At 35.8% G+C, this 24,628-nt stretch overlaps 2 protein-coding genes across 23 annotated transcripts in view; one reads left to right on the top strand and one right to left on the bottom strand.

Annotated features, from left to right (window-relative positions):
* The window catches only part of LOC127844207 (repressor of RNA polymerase III transcription MAF1 homolog), a 505,514-nt gene that overhangs the window by 25,295 nt on the left and 455,591 nt on the right, over positions 1-24,628 (top strand). For 12 of the 21 annotated variants that reach the window (XR_008032613.1, XR_008032611.1, XR_008032610.1 and 9 more), the window contains one exon: positions 885-4,349. The gene's annotated coding sequence lies outside the window, so the exon portion shown is untranslated. Of the gene's footprint in view, positions 1-884; positions 5,790-24,628 lie in introns of those variants that run through there. The other 9 variants (XR_008032606.1, XR_008032620.1, XR_008032621.1 and 6 more) reach the window with 6 other exon arrangements.
* LOC127844185 (ubiquitin carboxyl-terminal hydrolase CYLD-like) overlaps positions 12,439-24,628 on the bottom strand; it is a 48,935-nt gene continuing 36,745 nt past the window's right edge. For both annotated transcript variants that reach the window (XM_052374249.1, XM_052374250.1), the window contains 6 exons: positions 23,698-23,764; positions 22,426-22,570; positions 21,780-21,888; positions 19,014-19,129; positions 16,365-16,602; positions 12,439-15,818 (listed from right to left, as the gene is read on the bottom strand). In XM_052374249.1, the coding sequence (XP_052230209.1) occupies positions 15,628-15,818; positions 16,365-16,602; positions 19,014-19,129; positions 21,780-21,888; positions 22,426-22,570; positions 23,698-23,764 (866 nt within the window). In that variant the 3' untranslated portion in view covers positions 12,439-15,627. The remainder of the gene's footprint in view (positions 15,819-16,364; positions 16,603-19,013; positions 19,130-21,779; positions 21,889-22,425; positions 22,571-23,697; positions 23,765-24,628) is intronic.

Raw genomic sequence — 24,628 nt, 5'->3', positions numbered from 1 at the left:
AAGAAGGTTAATCAGGTCATTTTGTATAACTATTTTGGAGACTTTCACAGATGGGCATTTTTTTTATCTGTGTAAGCAAATGCCTTAAATTATAGATTTCAACCGCATATTTGTAGAGGTGCATTGAAATGCCAAGAATATGATTTATGAAAGCAAAAAAATAAATAACTTTTTCCTCAGTGGGCTTGAACTAGTGGCCTTTGGATAAAAGGCTATTCCCCAAACCACTTTACCATCTGGACTGTTACAAATTTGCTGACATTTTATCATTGATGTAACTGAAAATTAACAAAATTAAACATTAAAAAACAGAATCATTCAGAATGATTCAATAGTTTTGCATTTGTAAGCGTTTATCATATGATTTTATCAATTTCAAATGATGAATCTGTGTCATTTCAAAAATCTATGAACGAGTCCTTTTACCATTGACTATGCTTTCAAACAACATGAGCATGCATTGTATTGTTATTATTTGCATATCATACTCAATCCTTATAACTACATGTACATGTAGCTGCATATCGTCTAATTATCATATCACTTCTCATGAGTGTAACATAATTATCTGCAGAAATGTTTTTCTTTTCCATTGTGTTTTGTACTGGCTGTTGTGTTAAAAAAAATTGCACAGAGGTATTGGCTTAACAAAACTATGTTTCTTATTTTGTGTGTTAGATAATTGTGTGGCAAATCAAATTAATTTGTTTTAAATGCAAATTTTAGTGTCACTGTTATGAGACTCCTAGATATTATATCTAAGAATATAGCATACATATTAATAAATGTATATTAGATTTTTCTGAACTTAACACCTTACATTTGAACATTAGATTTTATTTTTCAATACTTTGCTATTCAACCAGTATTTCTCTTTATTTCAGTGAAGGAGAATTGGATTAAAGAATGACACAGGCTGAAGGCCATATGCTACCACAGCTGAAGGAATCCTGTTCCATCTTGTCTACCTGTTTGACTGTGAAATAAAGCAAAAAGTGTGTAAATGTTGATCACTTGTACACTGGTATCCAGTTCATATACATGTATGTCCATTATAAACTTACACGTTTAGAATTCTTTTTGACTATCTGTAAACTAATCAAATGAGTCGTGTTCTGAGAAAACTGGGAATAATGCATGTGCGTAAAGTGTTGTCCCAGATTAGCCTGTGCAGTCTGCACAGGCTAATCAGGGACAACACTTCGCTTTTATGGGATTTTAAGTTTCAAGAAAGTCCCACCTTACCGAAAATGAAGTTTAGGCAGAAAGTGTCGTCCCTGATTAGCCTGTGCAAACTACACAGGCTAATCTGGGACGACACTTTATGCACATGCATTAAGCCCAGTTTTCACAGAATACGACACAAATGCATGTTAGACATTTAGTTAGACAAGCCCTGTCAGATATGAAGCATTTATGAACGATGCACAGACTTGTGTTTTGTTAATGTATTTTTTAGTTTACATAACCATGTACTTAACACATGTTTTAAGGAAAACATGTTTACCTGTTGTAGTGATGGCAAGATACAACTAGTATATCAATATGAATAACAGCTTACAATATTTTGTCATCTTGGCAGTAAGAATGTTGTTGTCAAATTTTGCCTTTTGTAAACAATGTTGCCTCAGGAAGTTTCAATGTATCAAATCAGTGATTTTTTTCTCTCTGGCTTACTCACACTTCTTTTATATAATTTAGAAAAATTACATTTTCATCAAGTATTTTAACTCTTTAAAATCAAGGCCATTGCAGTATAATACGATTCATTGATATGTTGATTTTTTTCTATTAAAAAGAAATTACCTGTAATAGTTTTATTAGTAATTTATCAAAAAGAAGTTTGAGAATAAAGTCCTTGACTGGGCAAGAATTTGTGTTAAATGTGACATCTTAGTTTTAAATTGTGAGAATCAGCCATTGGCAATTGTAGTAAACATGAAAAGTAAATCCTTAAAGGGGAATATCTAGTTAAATAGGATGATTCATTACTTAAGAATAATCCATTCTGAACATGAGCCTTAACAAATTTGACCAGAAACTCCATAGAAACTTCTTAGTTGTTGGGGATAGTTCATGGTTTGGAAGGATTGTCCATAGTATGGAAGAAAAGTCTATAGTTTGAAAGGATAGTTCATAGTATGGAAGGATATTCCAGAGTGTTGAAGGATAGTCCATAGATTGGAAGGATAGTCCATAGATTGCATGGATAGTCTAAATTATGGAATGATAATCAATAGATTGGATAGATGGTCCATAAGTTGGGAGGATAGTCGATAGCATGGAGGACAGTCCATAGCATGAATGGATAGTTCAGAGTTTGGAAGGATGGTACATAGGTTAGAAGGATAGTCCATAGAAAATAAGTATGGAATGGTTGTCAATAGTTTTGAAGGATAGCCCATAGTATGGAATGATAGTCCATAGGATGAAAGTATAGTCCAGAGTTTGGAAGGATGGTCAATAGGTTAGAAGGATAGTCTATAGCATGACAGTATAGTCCAAAATTTGGAAGGATGGTCCATAGGTTGGGAGGATAGTCCATAGTATTGAAGGATAGTCCATAGCAATAATGGATAGTCCAAAGTTTTAAAGGATGGTTCATGGGTTGGAAGGATAGTCCATAGTAAATCAGTATGGAATGGTTGTCCATAGTTTGGAATGATAGTCCATTTTATGTGAGGATAGTCCGTAGTATGGGATGATAGTCCATATTATGGGAGAATAGTCAAAAGTTTGAAAAGGTAGTCCATATTTAGGAACGATATTCAGATATGCCAAAGCTAAAGCCAAGAGTAAAAAATCTTTAAGTTGGATTAAGAAAGTCAACATTTTTGTAGATATCATAAATTTAGGTAGATTATGAAAAGATTATGATATTAATCCATTATGTTGTTTTAAGTTCAACTTAATGTCCATCCATGGTTTGATCAAAGCAAATAAATAGTGGTAGCCTAGAAGGGAGAGGAGGTTTTGAAGAGGAACATCCAAAACAAAAGGAGATTAGAAGTTGTTATTATTACATTTGCCGATTTCCATTCTTTATCAAATAAAAAAATCAATTGCATGCCATAATCTAAATATAAATGACTGTAAATGTTAAACCTGCATATGTTTTGAAAAGCAGTCTAAATTCTGTTCAATGTATTTTTGTATAGTCATTAAACTATTTCAGTTTCTTTATTTTTATGTTAATGTTTATGTAATTTTATGTAACATAGATATAGATCTCAATACCAGTTCTGTGTTTAAAAGAATTCTTATCAGGGGCTGGTTTCAACAAACAATGATATTAATCTTAACAAATATTTGCATTGATAGTACATTGATAGTATCTGCTCTTTACCAGAGATGTTATCTACATCTCTCTGCAATTGCTTATTTTAAATGGACAACACTTTAATGTTGCACAATATTAATTATAATATTATGCAATATCATTGGTAATAATAACATTACTAGGTATGTAATTAAAGTGGATTTACAAAATGCAGCAATTATTTTAAATACTTATGTAATGAAGGTGGATTTACAAAATGCAGCAATTATTTTAAATACTTATAAGTTGTTTAATTTATGTTTGTTTTCATTGATTATTTACCATTTTGTATAATATTGATTCCATTATCACAAGTGTCATTAAATGTGTTAGTTGCTTTAATAATTGAGCTCTTTTATCGTGTGGATAAAATTAGCATTGCAGGTGCATTGTTATCAAAGGGCATTGTTGATTTTGTTTGCTAAATTTATTCACAATAGATTTAAGGTCTCTATTAAGTAACTTTTACTAGTAGAATAGTGTTTAATATTTAGTTGTAGCAATTTTGATGTATAGCCTTTGATTTTGCATAGCAGACTTTTTATGTCCCCCACTATAATAGTGGGGGACATATTGTTTTTGCCCTGTCTGTCTGTTGGTCCGTTGTCTGTTGGTCTGTTTGCGCCAACTTTAACATTTTGCAATAACTTTTGCTATATTGAAGATAGCAACTTCATATTTGGCATGCATGTGTATCTCATGAAGCTGCACTTTTGAGTGGTGAAAGGTCAATGTCATCCTTCAAGGTCAGAGGTCAAATATATGTGGCCAAAATCGCTCATTTTATGAATACTTTTGCAATATTGAAGATAGCAACTTGATATTTGGCATGCATGTGTATCTCATGGAGCTTCACATTTTGAGTGGTGAAAGGTCAAGGTCAAGGTCATCCTTCAAGGTCAGAGGTCAAATATATGTGGCCCAATCGCTTATTTTATAAATACTTTTGCAATATTGAAGATAGCAACTTGATATTTGGCATGCATGTGCATCTCATGGAGCTGCACATTTTGAGTGGTGAAAGGTCAAGGTCAAGGTCATCCTTCAAGGTCAGAGGTCAAATATATGTGGCCCAAATCGCTTATTTTATGAATACATTTGCAATATTGAAGATAGCAACTTGATATTTGGCATGCATGTGTATCTCATGGAGCTGCACATTTTGAGTGGTGAAAGGTCAAGGTCATCCTTCACAAGGTCAAGGTCATCCTTCAAGGTCAAACATCACATAGGGGGACATTGTGTTTCACAAACACATCTTGTTAAGTACATTAAAAGCATTGCTGTGACATTGTACTCCAGTTTTCTTATGTCTCATAGAGGCTACTTATAGTAAATACCTTCAAAGAAATCCACATAGACTAATCTTCATTATTTGTCATCATCAATTGCAATAAATGACCATGAATTTAAATTTTATAAACAAGTCATACTCTTAGCAAAGGTGATAACACTCCCAGCTTAAAATTACCTTGTGCACAAAATAAAAAATATTTTATTTCCTTGGACTGATTGGTCTTTTCAGATATGATAATTTGAGTTATAAATTCATGTGTTCAAAACACAATATCGGCGAAAAGTTAAAATAATTAAATTGTCACGGCTTTTGTTTTTTTAAACAGATGGGTGTGTTAAAACTTGTGTATATTGTACATGTATTTTCAGATATGAAATATATGTCCAATTTATCTTATATCATGGTTTATATTTTTGAAATATATGTGCTGTTGTTGGAAAACCAGGTTTAATGCATGTGCGCAAACTATCCTCCTAGATTAGCGTGTGAAGTCGCACAGGCTAATCATGTTAAACACTCCGATTTTTTATTTATTTTTGTTTTAAGGAATTCTTCTAAATGAAAATCCAGTCTGGGCTAAAAGCGTTATCCCAGGTTAGCCTGTGGACCAAATATTGACGATACTTAACACAAATGCGTTGAGCCCGGTTTTCCCAGAGACAGGATCATATAATTGTGGATTGCTTTTCAATATTTGATCAAACGGAATGTATGTGTAATGTTATATCTCTTTTACATGTCTATATCAGCTACAACAGTGTCTCTCTCAATCCTCAATAGGTTCCTGTTGAATGTGATGTAAATATCTGAAATTTTAGGATAAGACTTGTTCTGTCTATGTAATGTATGTAACTCATTGTTTTAATCAAAACTATTCTTTCTGGATTTTTACCTGTACTGAGATATACTTTACTTTTTAGTTGTAGTTCTACTAATGTTTTTAGTATACATAATTGTTGTTTTCTTACTCATCAACATTGATAATGTTCTTAATCTTACTCTGTTGTAAATACGAACAGTTTCTCTCTCATTTATTAATGATACTTTGCCATTCAATTGCTTGAACAATGTATGTATGATTTTATGTCCTGTTTTCTTAAATCATTGTGTCATTCTCTATGTTTTATCTCATGTAAATACTTTAAATAAATTTGATTTTTATGTTTAAAATAATGCTGTTTTTGTTATCTCACCTATTTATTAATTTCTTAATTGTATTATTTATTTGTTTATTATATGACCTTTCATCTAAAGTTGTCAGTCCTGTGGTTTTCTGGGTGAGCTGTCTAACTTCATTTTTAGCCCATTACCATTTAACCATTACCACTTAGATACGTATTTTGACGCATTTGTAGTCCTTTAGAAAGTTTAATGTAATTAAAGACTTCTTACTTAATTCAAGTTTTAAAGGCTTCATTTCCAACCCTTATTTACTGATGAGCAGCAAACTGCATTAAACCTGAACAGACTGTGAGTTACTCACAGGCTGTTCTGGTTTTATGCTGTTTGCACATAGCCTTTTCCACTTTGGCTCTGAGTGGAAAAAAGTTAAGAGGCCACATTTTCATCTACATGATTCAATATTCATGACACATGGTCATTATGTTTATCTTGACATTATTGAAAACAAGTTAGAATCTGGGTTAGGCAGTTCTAAAAACAGTCACATCGTCATTATTTAATAAACATACTTGAGGCCATTCACTCTTTATTATCTAGGTCAGAACATTTATCTTGACAATATCTAGGTCGAGTTTGAGTCTGGGACTCCCATGAGTCACCAGGCCATATCTTATGAAAACATTATTAAACCTCTCATTTCATCTTCGCCTGTGGTCCCGTGTGGGACCAGCTTCCTGAAGGTGCCTTGGTTCTGAGCGAATCTCTCCAGTTGTCCCCATGTCTTGCCCATCTGCTTAGCATCCACATCCAGGTTGCATCGCCATGTGTTTCTAAACCATCCTCTCTTCCCTGTCCTTGGGGATTCCTGGGCTGGTATTCACCAACCCATTCTTAGACTTAAGAATAAAGAATAGACTTAGAACCAAGAAAAATGCTTTCAGTGTTTGAATATATATAGTCTACCATTGGTAATTATGTAATTCACAAAATGTTCTATGAGAATAATGATGTAGATAGAGGTGGTTAAAACCACGTTTGACTCAAAATGAAAGAAATTCTTGAATATTCTAATTTAAAGAATTTTCTTTATTCTTAGACTTAAGTCTAAGAATTGTTTGGTGACTACAGGCCCATGTGAGAGATTGCCTTGTCATATTCGATGCAGGCTTGTGAAGGTTGTGGCCCATCCATTGCCAATGTCTCTGTGCAGGCTTGTGAAGGTTGTGGCCCATCCATTGCCAATGTCTCTGAAAAATGTCTTCCTCACTCTGGAGGCCTCATTTATGATTCAATCTTCATGACACTTTGTGAGAAAGTTTATCTTTACATTATCTTAGCCCAGTGTAGATCTGGGGTGGTATTCCAGAAGCATCTTAAGTTAAATTTTATTTTTATCCTTAAATTGGGAATTTTTCTTATGTTTCATTTCATACTGCAATAGTTTGGCATCGAAAATTACATCAAAATAACATCATTATGTCAAGGTTATTTGAGGAATACCAAAAAATTATGCATGTCTTTATTTAGAAAGACATAACATTGTAATTTTGAACATAAGTGAAAATATTTAAGAACTGACTTAAGATGTTTCTGGAATACGACCCCTGGGTCACATGATTTAAAAAACTTTGTAAATTAATCAATATTTTTCACTCTAGAGGCCACATTTATGACTCAATCTTGATGAAACTTGGTCAGAACAATGATCTTAATCTAAACAATACCTTGACAAGTTTGAATGCAGGTCATGTTCATCCAAAATCTAGGTCACTAAGTCACATCTTGTAAAAACCTTGTTACCACTTTAAAAGCCACATTTATAATTCAATCTTTATGAAACAAAGTCAGAATGTTTATCTCAATACATCTTTGCCAAGTTTTAGATTACCGGTAACCTTATTAGCAATCTTGAAGCCACATTTACAACTCCGTCTCCATTAAACATGCTAACAAGGTGTATCTTGACAATATCTAGGTCAGTCTCAAATCTTGGTCAGTTGGGAACAAACACTAGTTCACCAGGTCAAGTCTTTCTATTGGTTTACCTGGATTCAGGTGAGCCATTCAGTAGCATCATGGCCCTCTTGTATTTAATTGATCATGTTGACAATCAATTGTCCAAAAATGTCAGTATATTAGTTATAATATTTTATACCATTATTCTGTATGTAATCAAATATGTAAACCAGCAACCACCTAATACAAGGAATATGGACAAACTTCATGTGCCCCTTTGACATGGGATTCCCCGTTTGTTGCCAAATAATTTTTTTCATGAGTCTAAATTTGTATGTATTTTTTTACCATTGTTAACTACTAATATTTTTCAGACAGTTTATTTTATCATGCTGTTTTACCAGAATAACACCTTGTTTAGCTTATCTGGTGACACTTGATCATACCTTAGTACCAACCACCCCTCTAACCGGACTGCCATGCGTTTTTAAGTGTGTGTTTATCAGAGTTTATTTACAGGTCCTACCTGCCTCTTCACGAGGTCTTTATAGTCCGACCTGCCCCTGTGACCTTTCAGGGGAGAAAGAATAATTTTGAGCCAAAGTAGGTCAAATTTATCCCGGGTATTGGCCAAAGATATAATTTAGATCCAAATAGACCGGTGCACGGTGGCCAATGAGACCTTGATGTGCACTGGTAGACAATAGACAATCTCAAAGACAAAATTCTGTCTGGACGCAGCTCCCAAGGGTCTGCAGCTCGCCGCTCTGCCTTTATGGCCACACTCCAAGTCACCGGCCGTCGTCTTCATCCCAGAGACGGTTTCCCCAGCACATTGAGCGTACTGAGTACCGCCGTCCCAGGGTCTCTCTATAGGGCCACCCCCTCGATGTTCTAGTGACTACTCTGAGCAGAAGAGCAGCCCCAGGTCCGCCCCGTATTTCCTCCACACTGGTAATCTCGCTGTCCCACTATCCCCGTCCCTCTACAGACGGGACCTCTGGCAGGTCCGGGTCAGTGAACTCCCGACGATAAACAGCAGTTGCATCTTGGGGAAGACAGCAATCCCAGCAATGTGGAAGACGTCCGGCTCGAGGGTGGCAGACTCAGCTGGATTAGCAGAGCCACCCGCATAAGTTCCCTCTAAGAAGATCCTCTACGGGTGACTCTTGTCTTGGTCGCGACGCACATGCTCCAGCTGCTGACAGAGATGCGTTTTTAAAACCAGAATATGGTCATAAATACTGGCAGACCATTATGCCTTGAGGCCATTGACCTTTACACTTGCATTATTGGGTAAATATCTATGTTAACCTATTGTAGACAATGGTTTCACCCAACAGAATAAAGTGAAATGTATGTAAAAGTAATTTATACTACATAGCATGGTATTTTAAAAGCATGTGCTATTATTCATGAAAATAATTAACCCTTTACACATTTCATACACTAGTACCCGTATCCCATTGTCAATAACTCAAATATGCTTTGCTTCTTGAATAGCCATGGAAGATAAGGTAAGACAAATATTCTTTTCGTAAATAGATTTCCATATCCATTTCGTACAGAAATTCAACCAATAAAACATCACGTTAAAAAAAATAATTAAACTGATTCGCCTTTGCCAAGTTTACCATTATGTGCTCAAATAATTGTTTCTTCAAAGACTTGCAAGAAAATATATAAAGTCTTAATCCTTTCTCACTAAGAAGTAAAGTGAAAATGGCTATGTGCAAACAGCATTAAACCAGAACAGCTTGCGAGCAACTCACACTCTGTTCAGGTTTTATGCTGTTTGCTGCTCATCGGTTGGAAATGAAGCCTTTTAAACTTGAATCTAGTAAGACAAGTCTTTAATTAAATTTAACTTTCAAAAGGACTACAAACACTTCAACGTAAGTATCTAAGCAGTAAAGGGTTTATTCATTTGCAAAGTTCGCAAATCAATATTGATGGGAACAAAAAATGCCAGCCCGTTTCCCAAACTATTTCATTTAGTGATAACAGGAAGTATACCATGGATACAACAATGAACCAATCCCCATGCAGGAAGTATACCATGGATACAACAATGAACCAATCCCCATACAGGAAGTATACCATGGATACAACAATGAACCAATCCCCATACAGTAAGTATACCATGGATACAACAATGAACCAATCCCCATACAGGAAGTATACCATGGATACAACAATGAACCAATCCCCATACAAGTATACCATGGATACAACAATGAACCAATCCCCATACAAGTTATGCCAGGCTGAACATTGGGATAAAAAAACTGCGAGTATCGGATTTGTAGTCTGTCACTCACCAACTGAGCTACCCAGCCCTCAACTTGCTTGTATAACACTATAGTAAAGTAACTAAAAAATTGATGATTGTAAATTCAATAGTTACTTGAGCTATTTAACATTTACACTGGTCACTTTGCAACAATCATTAATACAGACAAAAACAGATTTACTTTTATTCAATCAAATTTATGACATATCAACACTAATATTTAAAATATTTCTCCGTTTTCAGCTGTTAATAAATAATTAAATGACAGAAACACACTATACATAACACTATAATGATTGAAGCTTTACTCTATAAGTTTACAAGTCTATCAAGTGTCTTAAAAATAGACACTTCATATATTTACATTTTCTTTTGCGCAATGATAAAGTATAGCAAAACATTATTAAAGGACATTTTTTCAGATAAAACACAAAAACACACACATACACCAAGAATATAAACTGCAAATACTGCCATAAATTGGCCAATTTTTACTGCAAGTTGTGCCCTCAGACACTTTCATAAGTTTGCTGAATCCTGTATATTCATTAACATTGATGAAGATCTTACTAGAAAACATTTGGGCAAATAAAAGGCTCATAAGAACAATTTCAGATAAGTCATGGGCCATAACTCTACAGAGGGTGATTGGGTAGATTATCAAACTTGGCCAAGTGAGTATGTCCACAACAATTGCTTACCCAATTATGTAAAAGATCAATGAAATAAAAACTGTTTAAGTAAAATAGCAGTGATATCTTACAAGAGGGCAAAAAGCCCTAAGTGCTCACATTACACCCTAAAGATCTAAACTCCTCTGGCAGGTAATGTTCACAAGGTTTCACAACAGATTTGGAAGGTAAACTGACCAAACACCTTCAGCCTATTGTTTTAACATACCACAATAATTGTCTCGCTCAGCTTAGATACCTTCTGATGCTTGTTTAATTAGAAATAATTGTGTAAAAAATGTAACTTTTAGAGTTGTCAAATGGGTTTACTTTAGCAGCATAAGAAAAACTGACTTATGGCGAACATGTTTGTCAATGGACAGCAACTACATGCACATAACCTTCAACAAAGAAATCATGAGAAACAAATTTGTTTTACTGAGATAGTTTCATGATTGCACAAACAAACTTCTCAGAGAGTTCACAAGCTTATTCTTAAAGTTGACCTAGTGAACTCGTTTGTTAACCCCACATGACCCAGTTTTTTACTAATCTGAGATATCATTGGGACAAATGTTCTTTTTAAGTTTCAAGGCAATATATACGTGGCTTCTAGAGTGTTCATACATTTTTCTTTAACATGGCCTACTGATCTCGGTCTGATCAGCAAACATATTCCTGGGATCAGGGATCATATTTTCCCGCAACATCAATCGGTCCGGATATAAATGGGGAAAAGTATCCGAAAATGTATATCCGAAATCATGACAAATTACGTTAAAATATATACCATTGATTTTGCCATTCATAAAGGTGGTATAATACATGTACAAGTAAAATTTCCTTATGCATTTTTTTTAACGGAACGAGTTTTTATCAACTGGTTTTATCATTTGGTATTTCATTGTTGTTTCGTGTGCTGTTTTATCAGACTTTTTTCATCGTTGTCAATATTATTAATCTGTGTAAGTCTATACCGATGTTTTAAATTGTTGTCGACTCGATAATAGCTTACAAACATGCACTGAACCAAACAAATGTCTGTGCGTAGGTTGGCTACTGACAGCAACAAACCAAATAATTAAGAAATAATTTGTTGTCAAATAACCCACGGCCGATAGTTTAGATGCGTAGGGATTTAATCACGAGAGCGAAGCATTTGAAACCACGCATCTAATTTTCCGGTCGTGAGTTATTCAACAACAAAGTATAAAGTACACGAATTATTTCGTTTCTTACACGGTTTTACTAAAGATTTATTCAATTTATTTTATTTTTCTTGTGTACTATTTTATGTGAAGTTCCACCCATAAAAATAACGTTCGGCTGTTCTGTCGACCAAATCCGCGACTTTCATTCATAATTATATTACCGGATTATTACGCTGGTGGAAAATGTATCGGCATGTTTTGCTTAGTTACAGCGCTTGCATTCAGACGCGTCTTTTTGGATGCGTCTTTAATCCGCTGTTCACAAGTTTTTGATTCTTGGTCTTACGTGCAATAAACCGGTCCTGACCGGTTTAGAGACTGCAGCGGATGGTTTATCACACCTTATCGAGATAAGAATGTCATTAGGGTGTGTTAGCATGTACACTGTGTAATCGATTTCATGACATGGGAATTTTAATAGCGAACAGAATCGGACCGACTGTTTGGGATTTTCAATCGGTCTTTCATGGCCCCAATCGGTCTAGGACCGACAAAACCGAAAAAAATATGATCCCTGCCTGGGATATATGTTCTGAAGTTTTCTGAAGAGTGTTCAAAGCTTTTTTAAATTTTGCCAAGTGCAGTAGTTTTTGACCCCCACATGCTCAATTCTAGAAATTGGTTCAGATATTATTGGGATGTTCTAACCTCATTTTAAGAAGATTTGCAATTAATATGGCCTCTAAAGAGTTCACAATGCAAATGTTGACAACCCACTATGACTGATAAAAGGTAATCACAAAAGCTCCCCATCAGCACATTGTTTTCAGGTGAGCTAAAAAGACAAGAGCGCCATATTTTACCAAAGAGGTTCTGTCAGATGTTTGAACTTGGCTGATAACAATTTCATGAAGTTTGAAATCAGATGAGAATAGTACATTACAGACTTAGATTAGCATACCAATATACTCTTAGATTTAGAAATCAAACAATTAAAGGCTCTGTGAATTATTGGATTTTTTTAAAGTTTGCTTTACTTTCAAAAACAAATGCTGACTCCTAACAATATGTTTGGTTGCGGTTTTATTTCAAGGAGTTCCGAGATATAATTCTGTGATGGTATGCAGACTAAATTTGTGACACTTTTTCTATAGCATTACTTGTGAGTATTTTACCTACAAAATATGCACAGTGCCTGCAAAACAATCTAATCATTATGTTCAAGAAAACTAGAGCACCGCATAACGGGTGCCGCGCTCGGCTGAGAAAGCTTGTCAGATTTTTTCTTTCAGAGGTCATTGAGACCTTAACCTTTGACCCAAAAATGGGTGTGGTGTGTAGAACTCATCAAGGTGCATCTACATATGAAGTTTCAAAGTTGTAGGTGGAAGCACTTTGATTTTAGAGCCAATGTTAAGGTTTTAGAAAGACGCCAGCGAACGACACAACAAGCTGGCTAAGACAATAGCTCAGGTTTTCTCTGAAACTGAGCGCAATAAAAAAACAAGAGGGCCTGAAAGTCCCAAAGTCGCTCACCTGAGATAACAAGATATAATTGGGACAAATCTTCACGAAGATCGGAAAATAAATGTGGCCTCTAGAGTGTTAACAAGGTTTTACTATAGCCATATAAGGAAAAATGCCCCACCCCCTGGCAGCCATGTTTTTCAACCAACAGGCATCATTTTTTAACTCTTCCAAGATATTATCAGGATGAATCTTCTGACCAAGTTTCATGAAGATCGGACAGTAAATGTGGCCTCTAGTGTGTTAACAAGATTTTACTATAGCCATATAAGGAAAAATGCCCCGCCCCTTGGAAGCCATTTTTTTCAAGCAAACATAATTATTTTCGAACTCATCCAAGATATCATTGAGACCAATCTTCTGACCAAATAACAAATCTTCTGATTAAGTTTCATGAAGATTGGACAATAAATGTGGCCTCTAGAGTGTTAACAAGATTTTACTATAGCCAAATAAAGCCATATAAGGAAAAATGCCCCGCCCCTTTGCAGCCATGTTTTTCAAGCATAGGTTACCATTTTTGAACTCATCCAAGATATCAGTGGGACAAATCTTCTGAGCAAGTTTCATGAAGATCGGAAAATAAATGTGGCCTCTAGAGTGTTAACAAGGTTTTACTATAGCCATATTAGGAAAAATGCCCCGCCCCATGGCGGCCATGTTTTTCATCCAACCGGCATCATTTTCGAACTCGTCCAAGATATTATTGGGATGAATCTTCTGACCAAGTTTTATGAAGATCAGACAATAACTGTGGCCTCTAGAGTGTTAACAAGATTTTACTATAGCCATATATAGCCATATAAGGAAAAATGCCCTGCCCCTTGGCAGCTATATTTTTCAAGCAAACGTAACCATTTTCGAACTCATCCAAGATATCATTGAAACCAATCTTCTGACCAAATTTCATGAAGATTGGACAATATATGTGGCCTCTAGAGAGTTAACAAGGCAAATATTGACGCCGCACAACGAACAAAAAGCTATCACAAAAGCTCACCATGAGCACGTTGTGCTCAGGTGAGCTAAAAATTCAAAATTAACACTAAACTATTGCAAAGCAACGTCGAACAAACCAGACATAGTATCCTTTTGATCAAAAAGAGTATTGGAAATGCTACAAATTTAATTGTGATATACATACTAATGAATATCAGTGAATTTTACACCATATGTTTTTGTTTCACACAACCTTAAAATTTGTTAAATATTCCTTAAGCGTCACAAAGAAAGGAGTACCTTCCACAATTAAATTTACATGTCTAAAATTATGCTACAGGTTACAAGCATGAGTGTTATCACAAGAGTAAATACTTAACTGTGCATCTTGTGTAAACAAAAAGTTATAAAAAAGGAATACAAATGCTTGAAATATAATTTAGCTATGATATTAATACAGTAACTTATGATGTTAAGATTAACAAAACAAGAGAAGACTTTAGTTATCACAGATTTATGCATCTTAAATGTGAACAAAAGACTTTGTATATCATGTATGACCCAAACCAACTGGAGGCAAAGGTGTCCCTGTGATCTTGACCTTTCACATCGTACTTCGAAAATCATTAGGAGTCACTGTTTGTCAAGACTGACCTCCATACTCATTTATATGATCATAAAAATTCTTCAGATGTTGTGGTGAAGCAATTTCACAAGCAAATGTGATTTTGATCTTTGACAGATGAACACCATAATCAATAGGCATCCGTATTTCTATAGAAGTGATTTCAAGGGTCATAGGTAAAAGCATTCTATAACAAGTGTGTGGAGACCGACTGCAGGTGACCTTGACCTTTAACCTTTAACTTGATGAGTCTTCCTTTCCACAATACTAATTTGCATGATCATAGGACAAAGCATTTTAAAGATATTTTGGAAAACAAATTTCTGCTACAAGCCTCAGTGACCTTGACATTCAACTTAATAACCTAAAAATCCACAGGAATCTTTCCTCCCAAGTAACCATCATACTACGTGTAGTCAGAATTATTGTAGGTCAATCTGGCCTAATGACAAATGGATAGTTTCAAATCACTATACCTTAGTTTCCTCAAAGGGTGCAAATATAACGTTAAACAAGTCCTATAACCATGGACTCACTTTCCTCACTTAATTTCCCTGATAGATATAAATAGTAGACTAACCATTGTCAATTTCAAAACATTCAAGTGCCAGAAAAGCAACACAAATACTGGAAGCATGCTAAGCTTGTTGCCACAAACTCTGTTTTTTATGACGTTCATTTACAAGTTTGTGCATGTACGTTCACTTCAAATGTCCTCAATTTGGGTTCAATTAAATTTCATCACAGTGGGACTTTGGTACATGCAGATGTATGCGTCACAAATAAGCCGTCTGATATGTTCCGGAAGGTTTTTATCGTCAGGATTTTTCATAATATCAGAGAAGTGTTCATCTGAGAGCCACAGAGGGATTTCACAACACTCTTGCACTTCTGGGATATTGTAGCCGCTTTGCTCTCCTGCAAATCAGGACAAAAATGATTTTTTAAACCCTTTACTACTTAGATACGCATTTTCATACATTTGTAGTCCCTTAGAAAGTTGTATTTAGTTTAAGACCTCCTCTTACTAGATTCAAATTTTAAAGGCTTCATTTCCAACCCTTAGATACTGATGAGCAACAAACAGCATAAAACCTGAACAGACTGCGAGTTACTCGCAGGCTGTTCTGGTTTTATGCTGTTTGCACATAGCCATTTTCACTTTGCCTCTAAGTGGGAAAGGGTTAAAAAGGTTATCACATGGTTCTCATTTTTGTTCAATTCTTCACACAATGAAATCCAACTTGTTTATTGTTTAAGACTGATTGTTATCTTAATCTTAAATGAAATCAGGCTTTTTAATTGTTATTTTTATCCTATAACTAAGACACTATGCCTTAATGTTCAGAACTCATTAAAGGTACATGTATCTGTAAAACCAAATAGATAAATTCTATCACAGACCATATTCTGTTATCTAGGACACATAATAATCCATTAACAGAACGCAAACCAAAAACACACCTCTTCTATCCGCCATTGAATCGAAAAAAATCCACTTTGCCTTCTTTCCACTCCCAGTCTTGACGAAGGAAACATAATGACTAGTCTGAATACAGATTACTGCAAATAGTTCCATCTTCTCTCGCTGGATTGGCTGACGTTTTTGCTGTGTTTTGTGGGCTATGTACTGCTCGCGATACCACTGTGGAGTGTTGATCATACGACACTTGTGATTCACCCGCAGCTTGTGACGATGACTCTGGCAAATAAACAGAAGCTTTTTCATCGGATTGTACCATTCTTTAGATGGTCTTGAAAATATATTGTTATATTAATGTTTAAGTTTAAATTACAACTAGCACCTTATACACTTCAACACCGTTATTTCGAACACCGAAATTTCTTTCTTCTTTGTTAAATGTTAAATTTCATTGTTAATCCGAACTTCGTTAAACCGAAGAAATCGTTAATTCGAAGTGATTCTGTCGGTCCCAACACTATAATTCGCACCTAATTATCAATCTTTAATCTGAAGTAAAAACTGCAAAACACTGAGCGTAATTTCACACCTTTGTCCCCAGCTCTTTGCACGTCAAAAACCGATAATTACACCTTTGTCGTCTGCGACTTAATCGGCCAGCAATCAGCGGACGCAGTACTTAAATGATGAATCCAGTGACTACGACGAGGCCGACAACACAAGAATGAACATGATATCCAATCAATGTGTGACCGCATCAACGACGTAAGGCAGTTCTGCGAGCAAAACACGGGTGGAAGTGAATTGTTGAATGCCCTTGACAAATTGGAGAAATATGTTACATGCGTCCAGTTTAGTGCTGCTAACGCCGATGTTCAGAGAGACATCGCGTCTTATTAAAAAAAAGTTAATTTATTTCCGAAAATGTACTCATATGTATTTACATGTATTATAATGTGTGCCTGTTCATGATATTTAAATGTTCTGTAATTAGAGAAAAATAAAAAGAAGAAGAAAACGAATCGTTTTATTCCTCCGTTTGTTACAAATAGAAATCTATTACTATCTGACTAGTTTACGTTTTTAAGTAAAACCATTATTTATATTAGCGCGTAATCGAACCATGCGAATTCCACAACGTTTTATTTGTACAGAGTCAAAGAAGTCTTCTGTCAAATGTTTATTTCGAATAATCGTTAATCCGAAGTTTTTTAAGGTCCCGACAACTTCAAAATAACGGTGTTGAAATGTATTTACATATGCATACACAATCAAGACATACTGATCGATTTTATTGTAGAGCAAGCACAAAACAATGTTGTTAAACTACCTAATACACAACAAAACAAGATCTGTGTTTGTGAAACACAATGCCCCCTACTGCACATTGAAACTCAATGAAACAGAATGCAGGACAGATGTTCTGACAGTGTGACTGCTATATGCCTGTCAACCAGGGGCATAATAAGAAGTCGCTTTCGGAGAGTTGCATTTTTGTAAAACATTATTCCAATTTCAATTACATTTATTCCAAGTTCAGACATGAGTGTTAATAATGGTTGTTCTAATTATAACTGTATGCTAATAAACCGCTGTACGTGTAAAAATGTTTTGACAATATTAAGCATGAAAAGCACAATTTCCTCAAGGATTACACTCAGTTGCCATCATCAGTCTCTCAAATAATTGGCCATGATTTTATTGTGGAGTACACCATAAAGATGGACTGCTGTGGTAAGTATAACAAAACCAACAATTTGCAATAAACCACTGAAATTATCGATTGATAGTGACACATTATTATTCACGCACAACTGATTCAATGCCGTTTCCATATTCAGTGCTTTGGGGCCATAAACGTTGCAAAGTCCGGCATTGTGGTCATTTTTATAGTGATAAGATTGTTGGGCAAAAGCTAGTTTATTTAAGCAAGAATATATGAGGAAAAAACAAGAGATGTGTCTGTGAGAAACACAATGTCGCTTTGAAGCCATATATTTGACCTTTGACCTTGAGGATGATTTTGACCTTTCACCACTCAAAATGTGCAGCTCAATGAGATGCACATGCATGCCAAATATCAAGTTGCTATCTTCAATAATGCAAAAGTAATGACCAAGGTTTGGGACAGAATGACAGAGTGACAGACAGGCCAAAAACAATATACCCCCGATCATTCGATCCGGGGGCATAAAAACGCCACAATCAGGTTGATTATTGGGATCATTGATTTACCCAATAGTTAAATACAACCACAGTGACAGGGAACCAAATTAAATAAATTCAGATTGTTTTGTTTTTATCAATGTAATAAAGCGGAATGATGACTGGCATAATTTTCAACATTCCGTTCACGAGTAACGAATAAGTAAATCAAAGGAATTTTTATTCAAAGACGCTTTTGAAGGAGTCTCACGGACTTCCTTGACACAAAAAACAAGGAGTCCCGGTCTCATTTCTAGGAGTCTTGGACTTCCGGTCGTTAGTGTCGAACACTGCTCTAAATTGTTGTTCATTGTCAATAAACGTCAGGAAAAAAAAACTGAACGCAACAACTGTATGTTCCAAGAGTAAGCTATAGACTATTGATTTATTTACTGGTAGCCGAACAATAAGAAGATTCTAGAACATAGGTTAGTAAGCAATAGGTTAGTAAGCATAATCATCACTATCTAAGCTCTGGTACTCACAGTTTGTTTACACCCGTCACAAAATGCTATTGTATTGAGACCAGCACCATGCACTTGGTAGCACTCCTTGCACTCAAACGCTGCCAGCTCGCCACAGATGATACACTCTCGTGGTGCTGAAATGGACATCAATTATAAATCAAGCTTTTACTGAATGTGATCTTATCAGCCATGTCATGCGAAAATGGGTCTTATGACATATGAGGCCAGCGTAGCTACAGACCAGCCTGTGCATTCCCGCAGTCTGATCTGAAGCTACCCGCTTTGCTAATGAGTCTTGAAACATATCATTATTTTAAGACAGACATGCACAATTTAGAAAACAACTGCACAGGCTGGACTGGAGCTTCGCTGATTGCATATGACCTAAGGCATGTGGCATAAGACCCATTTTGGCATGATGCGAGTAAGACCACATGAACGCATTTACAAAGATGGCAAACTTTGACAATACAGGAGGTCTCTACCAGAGAAATCTCAGATTAAATAAAGATATATTATCATTTAAATAATGTGCTCTATTTTGACATTCACTCTAACAATTTACTCTTCTGCCATGAAGTTAGCCATCTGATTATTGTTCACAAAACCATGTCTTATTGAAATCAACATTTGAGCAAATTTCTTTCTTCAACACATTAATGAATTTAGAAGTTCAGAACCGGAGAAGTTAATCCTAAAAGCAATGATTTCCTTCTTGTTTGGGTGAATAAAAACAAGGGCTGTTTGTAAAACATGCATGCCCCCCATATGGGCTGTCAGTTGTACTGGCAGCCATTGTGTGAATAAGTTTTTTGTCACTGACCTTGACCTTTGACCTAGTAACTTAAAAATCAATAGGTGTCATCTGCCAGTCATGATCAATGTACCTATGAAGTTTCATGATCCTAGGCCTAATTATTTTTGAGTTATCATCAGGCAACCATTTTACTGTTTCGAGTCACTGTGACCTTGACATTTGACCTAGTGACCTGAAAATTAATAGGGATAATCTGCCAGTGATAATCAATGTATCTATGAAGTTTCATGATCCTATGCTTAAGCATTCTTGAGTTATCATCCGGAAACCATTTTACTATTTCGAGTCACTGTGACCTTGACCTTTAACCTAGTGACCTGAAAATCATTAGGGGTCATCTGCCAGTCATGATCAATGTTCCTATAAAGTTTCATGATCCTAGGCGTAATCATTTTTGAGTTATCATCCGGAAACCATTTCACTGTGACCTTTACCTTTGACCTAATGACCTGAAAATCCATAGGGGTCATCTGCCAGTCATGATCAATGTACCTATGAAGTTTCATCATCCTAGGCCTAAGCATTCTTGAGTTATCTTCATGAAACCATTTTACTGTTTAGAGTCACTGTGCCTTGACCTTTGACCTAGTGACCTGAAAATCAATAGGGGTCATCTGCCAGTCATGATCAATGTACCTATGAAGTTTCATGGTCCTAGGCGTAAGCATTCTTGAGTTATCATCCTGAAACCATTTTACTATTTCGAGTCACTTGTGACCTTGACCTTTGACCTAGTGACCTGAAAATTAAAAGGGGTCATCTGCCAGTCATGATCAATCTACGTATGAAGTTTCATGATCCTAGGCCTAAGCGTTCTTGAGTTATCATCCGGAAACCATCTGGTGGACGGACCGACGGACCGACCGACGGACAGACGGAAATAAGCAAAACAATATACCCCCTCTTCTTCGAAGGGGGGCATAACAACCAATATCATGTTGAGGATAAATGGTATGGCTGCGAATGAATGTCATCACTGTCTGATAGGGATGCAGAGTATTTTAAAGACATTCGATGCAAAATATGGGGGTTGTTTTGCTCAAAACTTTAACCTCCAGGTCAGCTAAAGGCTGTAATTTCTTTTATCAAGTTAACCCTTTACCCCTTTGATACGTGTTTTTATGTATTTGTAGTCCCTTAGAAAGTTAAATTTTTAACTAGAAATGGCGCGACCGCGGCCAACAGGTATCCCCGCACCACAGCTTTTTACCAAGGGGTCAGATCAAAATTCCAAATAGTGCACTGTTGCACATATGCTCATAGCTACCATGTGTTGAAGTTTCAAGGCTCTAGTGCTAATAGTGTAGGAGGAGATAGTGGCCTGCACGGACAGACAGACGAAGGAGATAACCACATAATCCCCCAATTCCAATCTGGAGGGTGGGGATAATTATAGACCTTTCTTACTAGATGCAAATTTTAAAGGCTTCATTTTCAACCCTTAATACTTGTTAGCAGTAAACAGCATAAAACCTGAACAGGCTGCGAGTTACTTGCAGGCTGTTCTGGTTTTATGCTGTTTGCACATAGCAATTTTCAATTTGCTTCTGAGTGGGAAAGGGTTAATATCGCAAACTAAATTGAACAATTCATGTTAATTATGAAGAAGTTGGAATAATACAATTATTAAAACATAATTGATAAGTATGCTCCTTGTAGTTTAAATTTAATCAATGTCTAAAGTTAACTCTCTGTAAGCTAAGCTTGCCGTCAAATTTTTTAGCAATTTAAACCTTTACCAATCATTTTGAAGTGGTAGTAGTCCTTACAAATGAACACTTTTTTAATAGATTCAATGCATTTAAAGCTTTAATTCCAACCCTCAGGTACTGATTAGAAGCAAACAGCATAAAAACTAGACAGACTAACAGTAACTCGAGGGCTGTTTTGGTTTTATGCTGGTTTCATATGGCTATTGCACTTCGCTTCTGATTGGGTAAGGGTTAACACCTAAAACAAACACCTACAATTTTCCAGGACATCTGTTATGTCTAGCTCCAGACTTGGCAATATCCTCTTGTACATCTTGTAGTCCTTTCCAAACCTTGGCATCTGGATAATCAGGCAGGAAGGGATCTGAAATTGGGAAATGCTAGCCTGATGTTTAGAAATTGAGCTTTGTTCTTAGATAAAGGATATCCATTCTAAACGAAAATCCAGTTTAGGCCGAAAGTGTCATATGCTTAATGAATGACTGAGAAAAAAGTTAAGAATTGAGTATTGTTTACGAACAACTGACAATGTACACAAAAGGCTCATTATTAAGCGACACTAGGTGTAAAATCAAAGAAAGCATTGAATAAGCAGATTTTCTCAATAAGCCAAAACATCAACATTATATGACATTAAATTACACAAAACTACATTACATTAAGTAACTTGAAATCAAGATAATGGTTGAAACCCACCTATCTTATACTCAAAATCTTAGGAAAACAAGTCTCTTTTCCTTGATTTGATTTGCTTTGGGGGAAAGGCAGGCAGTGCTTCTTTTTTGTAGAAGGGTTATATTTGCAGGAAATGAAAACTGCTGGGATGACAGAGGAAACAAATGCAGCATTTAAATTGCTCTTTGTCTGAGATGTTTAGACCTAAGCGATGCCTCTGATTTACCTCTTTCAGTTTGATGCCCATCTGTAGAAATGAGAGCTCAAATAGTTGCTGGGTTGTGGGTAGAACCAATCTCTCATCTTTCTCCATGATAAGCTGATAGAAGTATGTGTGCTGGGTGTCAGTCTCAGATATTCTGTTCTCCGTACTGCAAAAACACACAAGTTGTGCTCTGTGAAACAGGGTTTGATTCATGTGAATAAAGTATTTCTCAGATTAGCCTGTGAATTCCTCACTTGCTAATCAGGGATCACACTGTCCGCTTTAATGGCATTTTTGGCTTTAAGAAAGTCTCTTCTTAGAAAAATCCAGTTCAGGCGGAAAAAGTCGTCCCTGATTAGCCTGTGTGGATTGAACAGGTAAATCTGGGACGACACTTTACGCACATGCATAAAACTCCAATTTCCCATTGCAAATATCACATGCTTATTATTATGTTGTAAGTAAGATTTAGCGAGATTTACTCTGCAAATGGCCAAATTAGAAAATGGCTGCTTAATTGCAAATTTGCCTAAAGAAACACTTTGGCTTTAATATTTTTTACACTGATCCCAATAAAACATCAACAATTTGAAAAACAAAATCTATGTTCAACTTGAATTTGGATACAGAATGTTGAGCCATAGCAAGACCTGTGACTTTATATATAGATCTTATAACTTGTTAACAACAAAATCAAGGGTAACATCAATAGATGATAAATATTTAGAGCTAAAATAATATGGGCCTTGCTCTGTGGAAAGGGGGTTTAACCCTTTGCATGCTGGGATATTTGTCGTCTGCTAAAATGTTGTCTGCTGAATTTCTAAAATGAGCATTTTCTTCGATTTTTTTTCAAAGAATACTATCAGAATAGCAAACAGTTTGGATCCAGATGAGACGCCACGTTTGCAAAGGCTTTTAAAATTCGGTTCCAGCGCTGAAAGGGTTAATGCATGTGCGTATAGTGTCGCCCCAGATTAGCATGTGCAGTCTGTACAGGCTAATCAGGGACAACACTTTCCACCTAAACTGGATTTTTGCTAACAAGATACTTTCTTTAAACAGAAAATATCATACTGCACAGGCTAATCTGGGACGACACTTAACGCACATGCATTAAAACCCCATTTCACATAGCACAGCCAATATGGTAATATTACTGACATAATTTACATCAAGAACACAACTCAAAGAGTTTAGCAAGAAACTGTTGTATCTTTTTTATTTAACATTTTGTTTTAAAAATCACAAGTTTTCACACTTGACCTAAGAAATACATTATCTTGTTCTTACCATATTTTTAAAAACGGATCGGCTTGCGTAATTTCATTAAATAATAAATTCAGGAATTCTTCTGGATCTGAAATATATAGATAAACTTGCATTGTCACATGAGTGAGTGCCTCAACCCATTTATGCCTAGTGGACTCACCGATTCTTCTAAGATAAATTTATTTCCAAAATTAGGGATGTCTAGTATATTTATTTCTATAATTAGAACATTTCTTACAGATATTCCTTGAAGCAAACAGCGCAGACCCTGATGAGACGCCGAATTATGCGGCATCTCATCTGGGTCTACGCTGTTTGCCAAGTCCTTTTTTCTAGACGCTAGGCATAAATGGGTTAAAATATAACAAGAAAGCACGCTCAACTTTTCTTCCACCTAATAAAGTGATCACAAGATATATGAGCCTAACACTGGAAAAAACAGAGCTTCATGCATGTGTGAAGTGTTCATTCAGATTAGAATTTGCAGTCTGCACAACTTAACAGGGACAACACTCTCCACCTTAACAGGATTTTCCTATAAGGAGAGACTTCCTTAACACACAAAATAATATACAAGTGGAAAGTGTTGTTCCTGATAGTCTGTGTGGGATGGCACAGACAAATAATATACAAGTGTAAAGTGTTGTTCCTGATAGTCTGTGTGGGATGGCACAGACAAATAATATACAAGTGGAAAGTGTTGTTCCTGATAGTCTGTGTGGGATGGCACAGACAAATAATATACAAGTGTAAAGTGTTGTTCCTGATAGTCTGCGTGGGATGGCACAGACAAATAATATACAAGTGGAAAGTGTTGTTCCTGATAGTCTGTGTAGGATGTCACAGACAAATAATATACAAGTGTAAAGTGTTGTTCCTGATAGTCTGTGTGGGATGGCACAGACAAATAATATACAAGTGTAATGTGTTGTTCCTGATAGTCTGTGTGGGA

The sequence above is a fragment of the Dreissena polymorpha genome, chromosome 9, assembly GCF_020536995.1.
Source record: "Dreissena polymorpha isolate Duluth1 chromosome 9, UMN_Dpol_1.0, whole genome shotgun sequence".
In the NCBI taxonomy this organism is placed as follows: domain Eukaryota; kingdom Metazoa; phylum Mollusca; class Bivalvia; order Myida; family Dreissenidae; genus Dreissena; species Dreissena polymorpha.
Note: the sequence above shows the minus strand (reverse complement) of the source record. Positions and strands in the feature narration are given on the sequence as shown.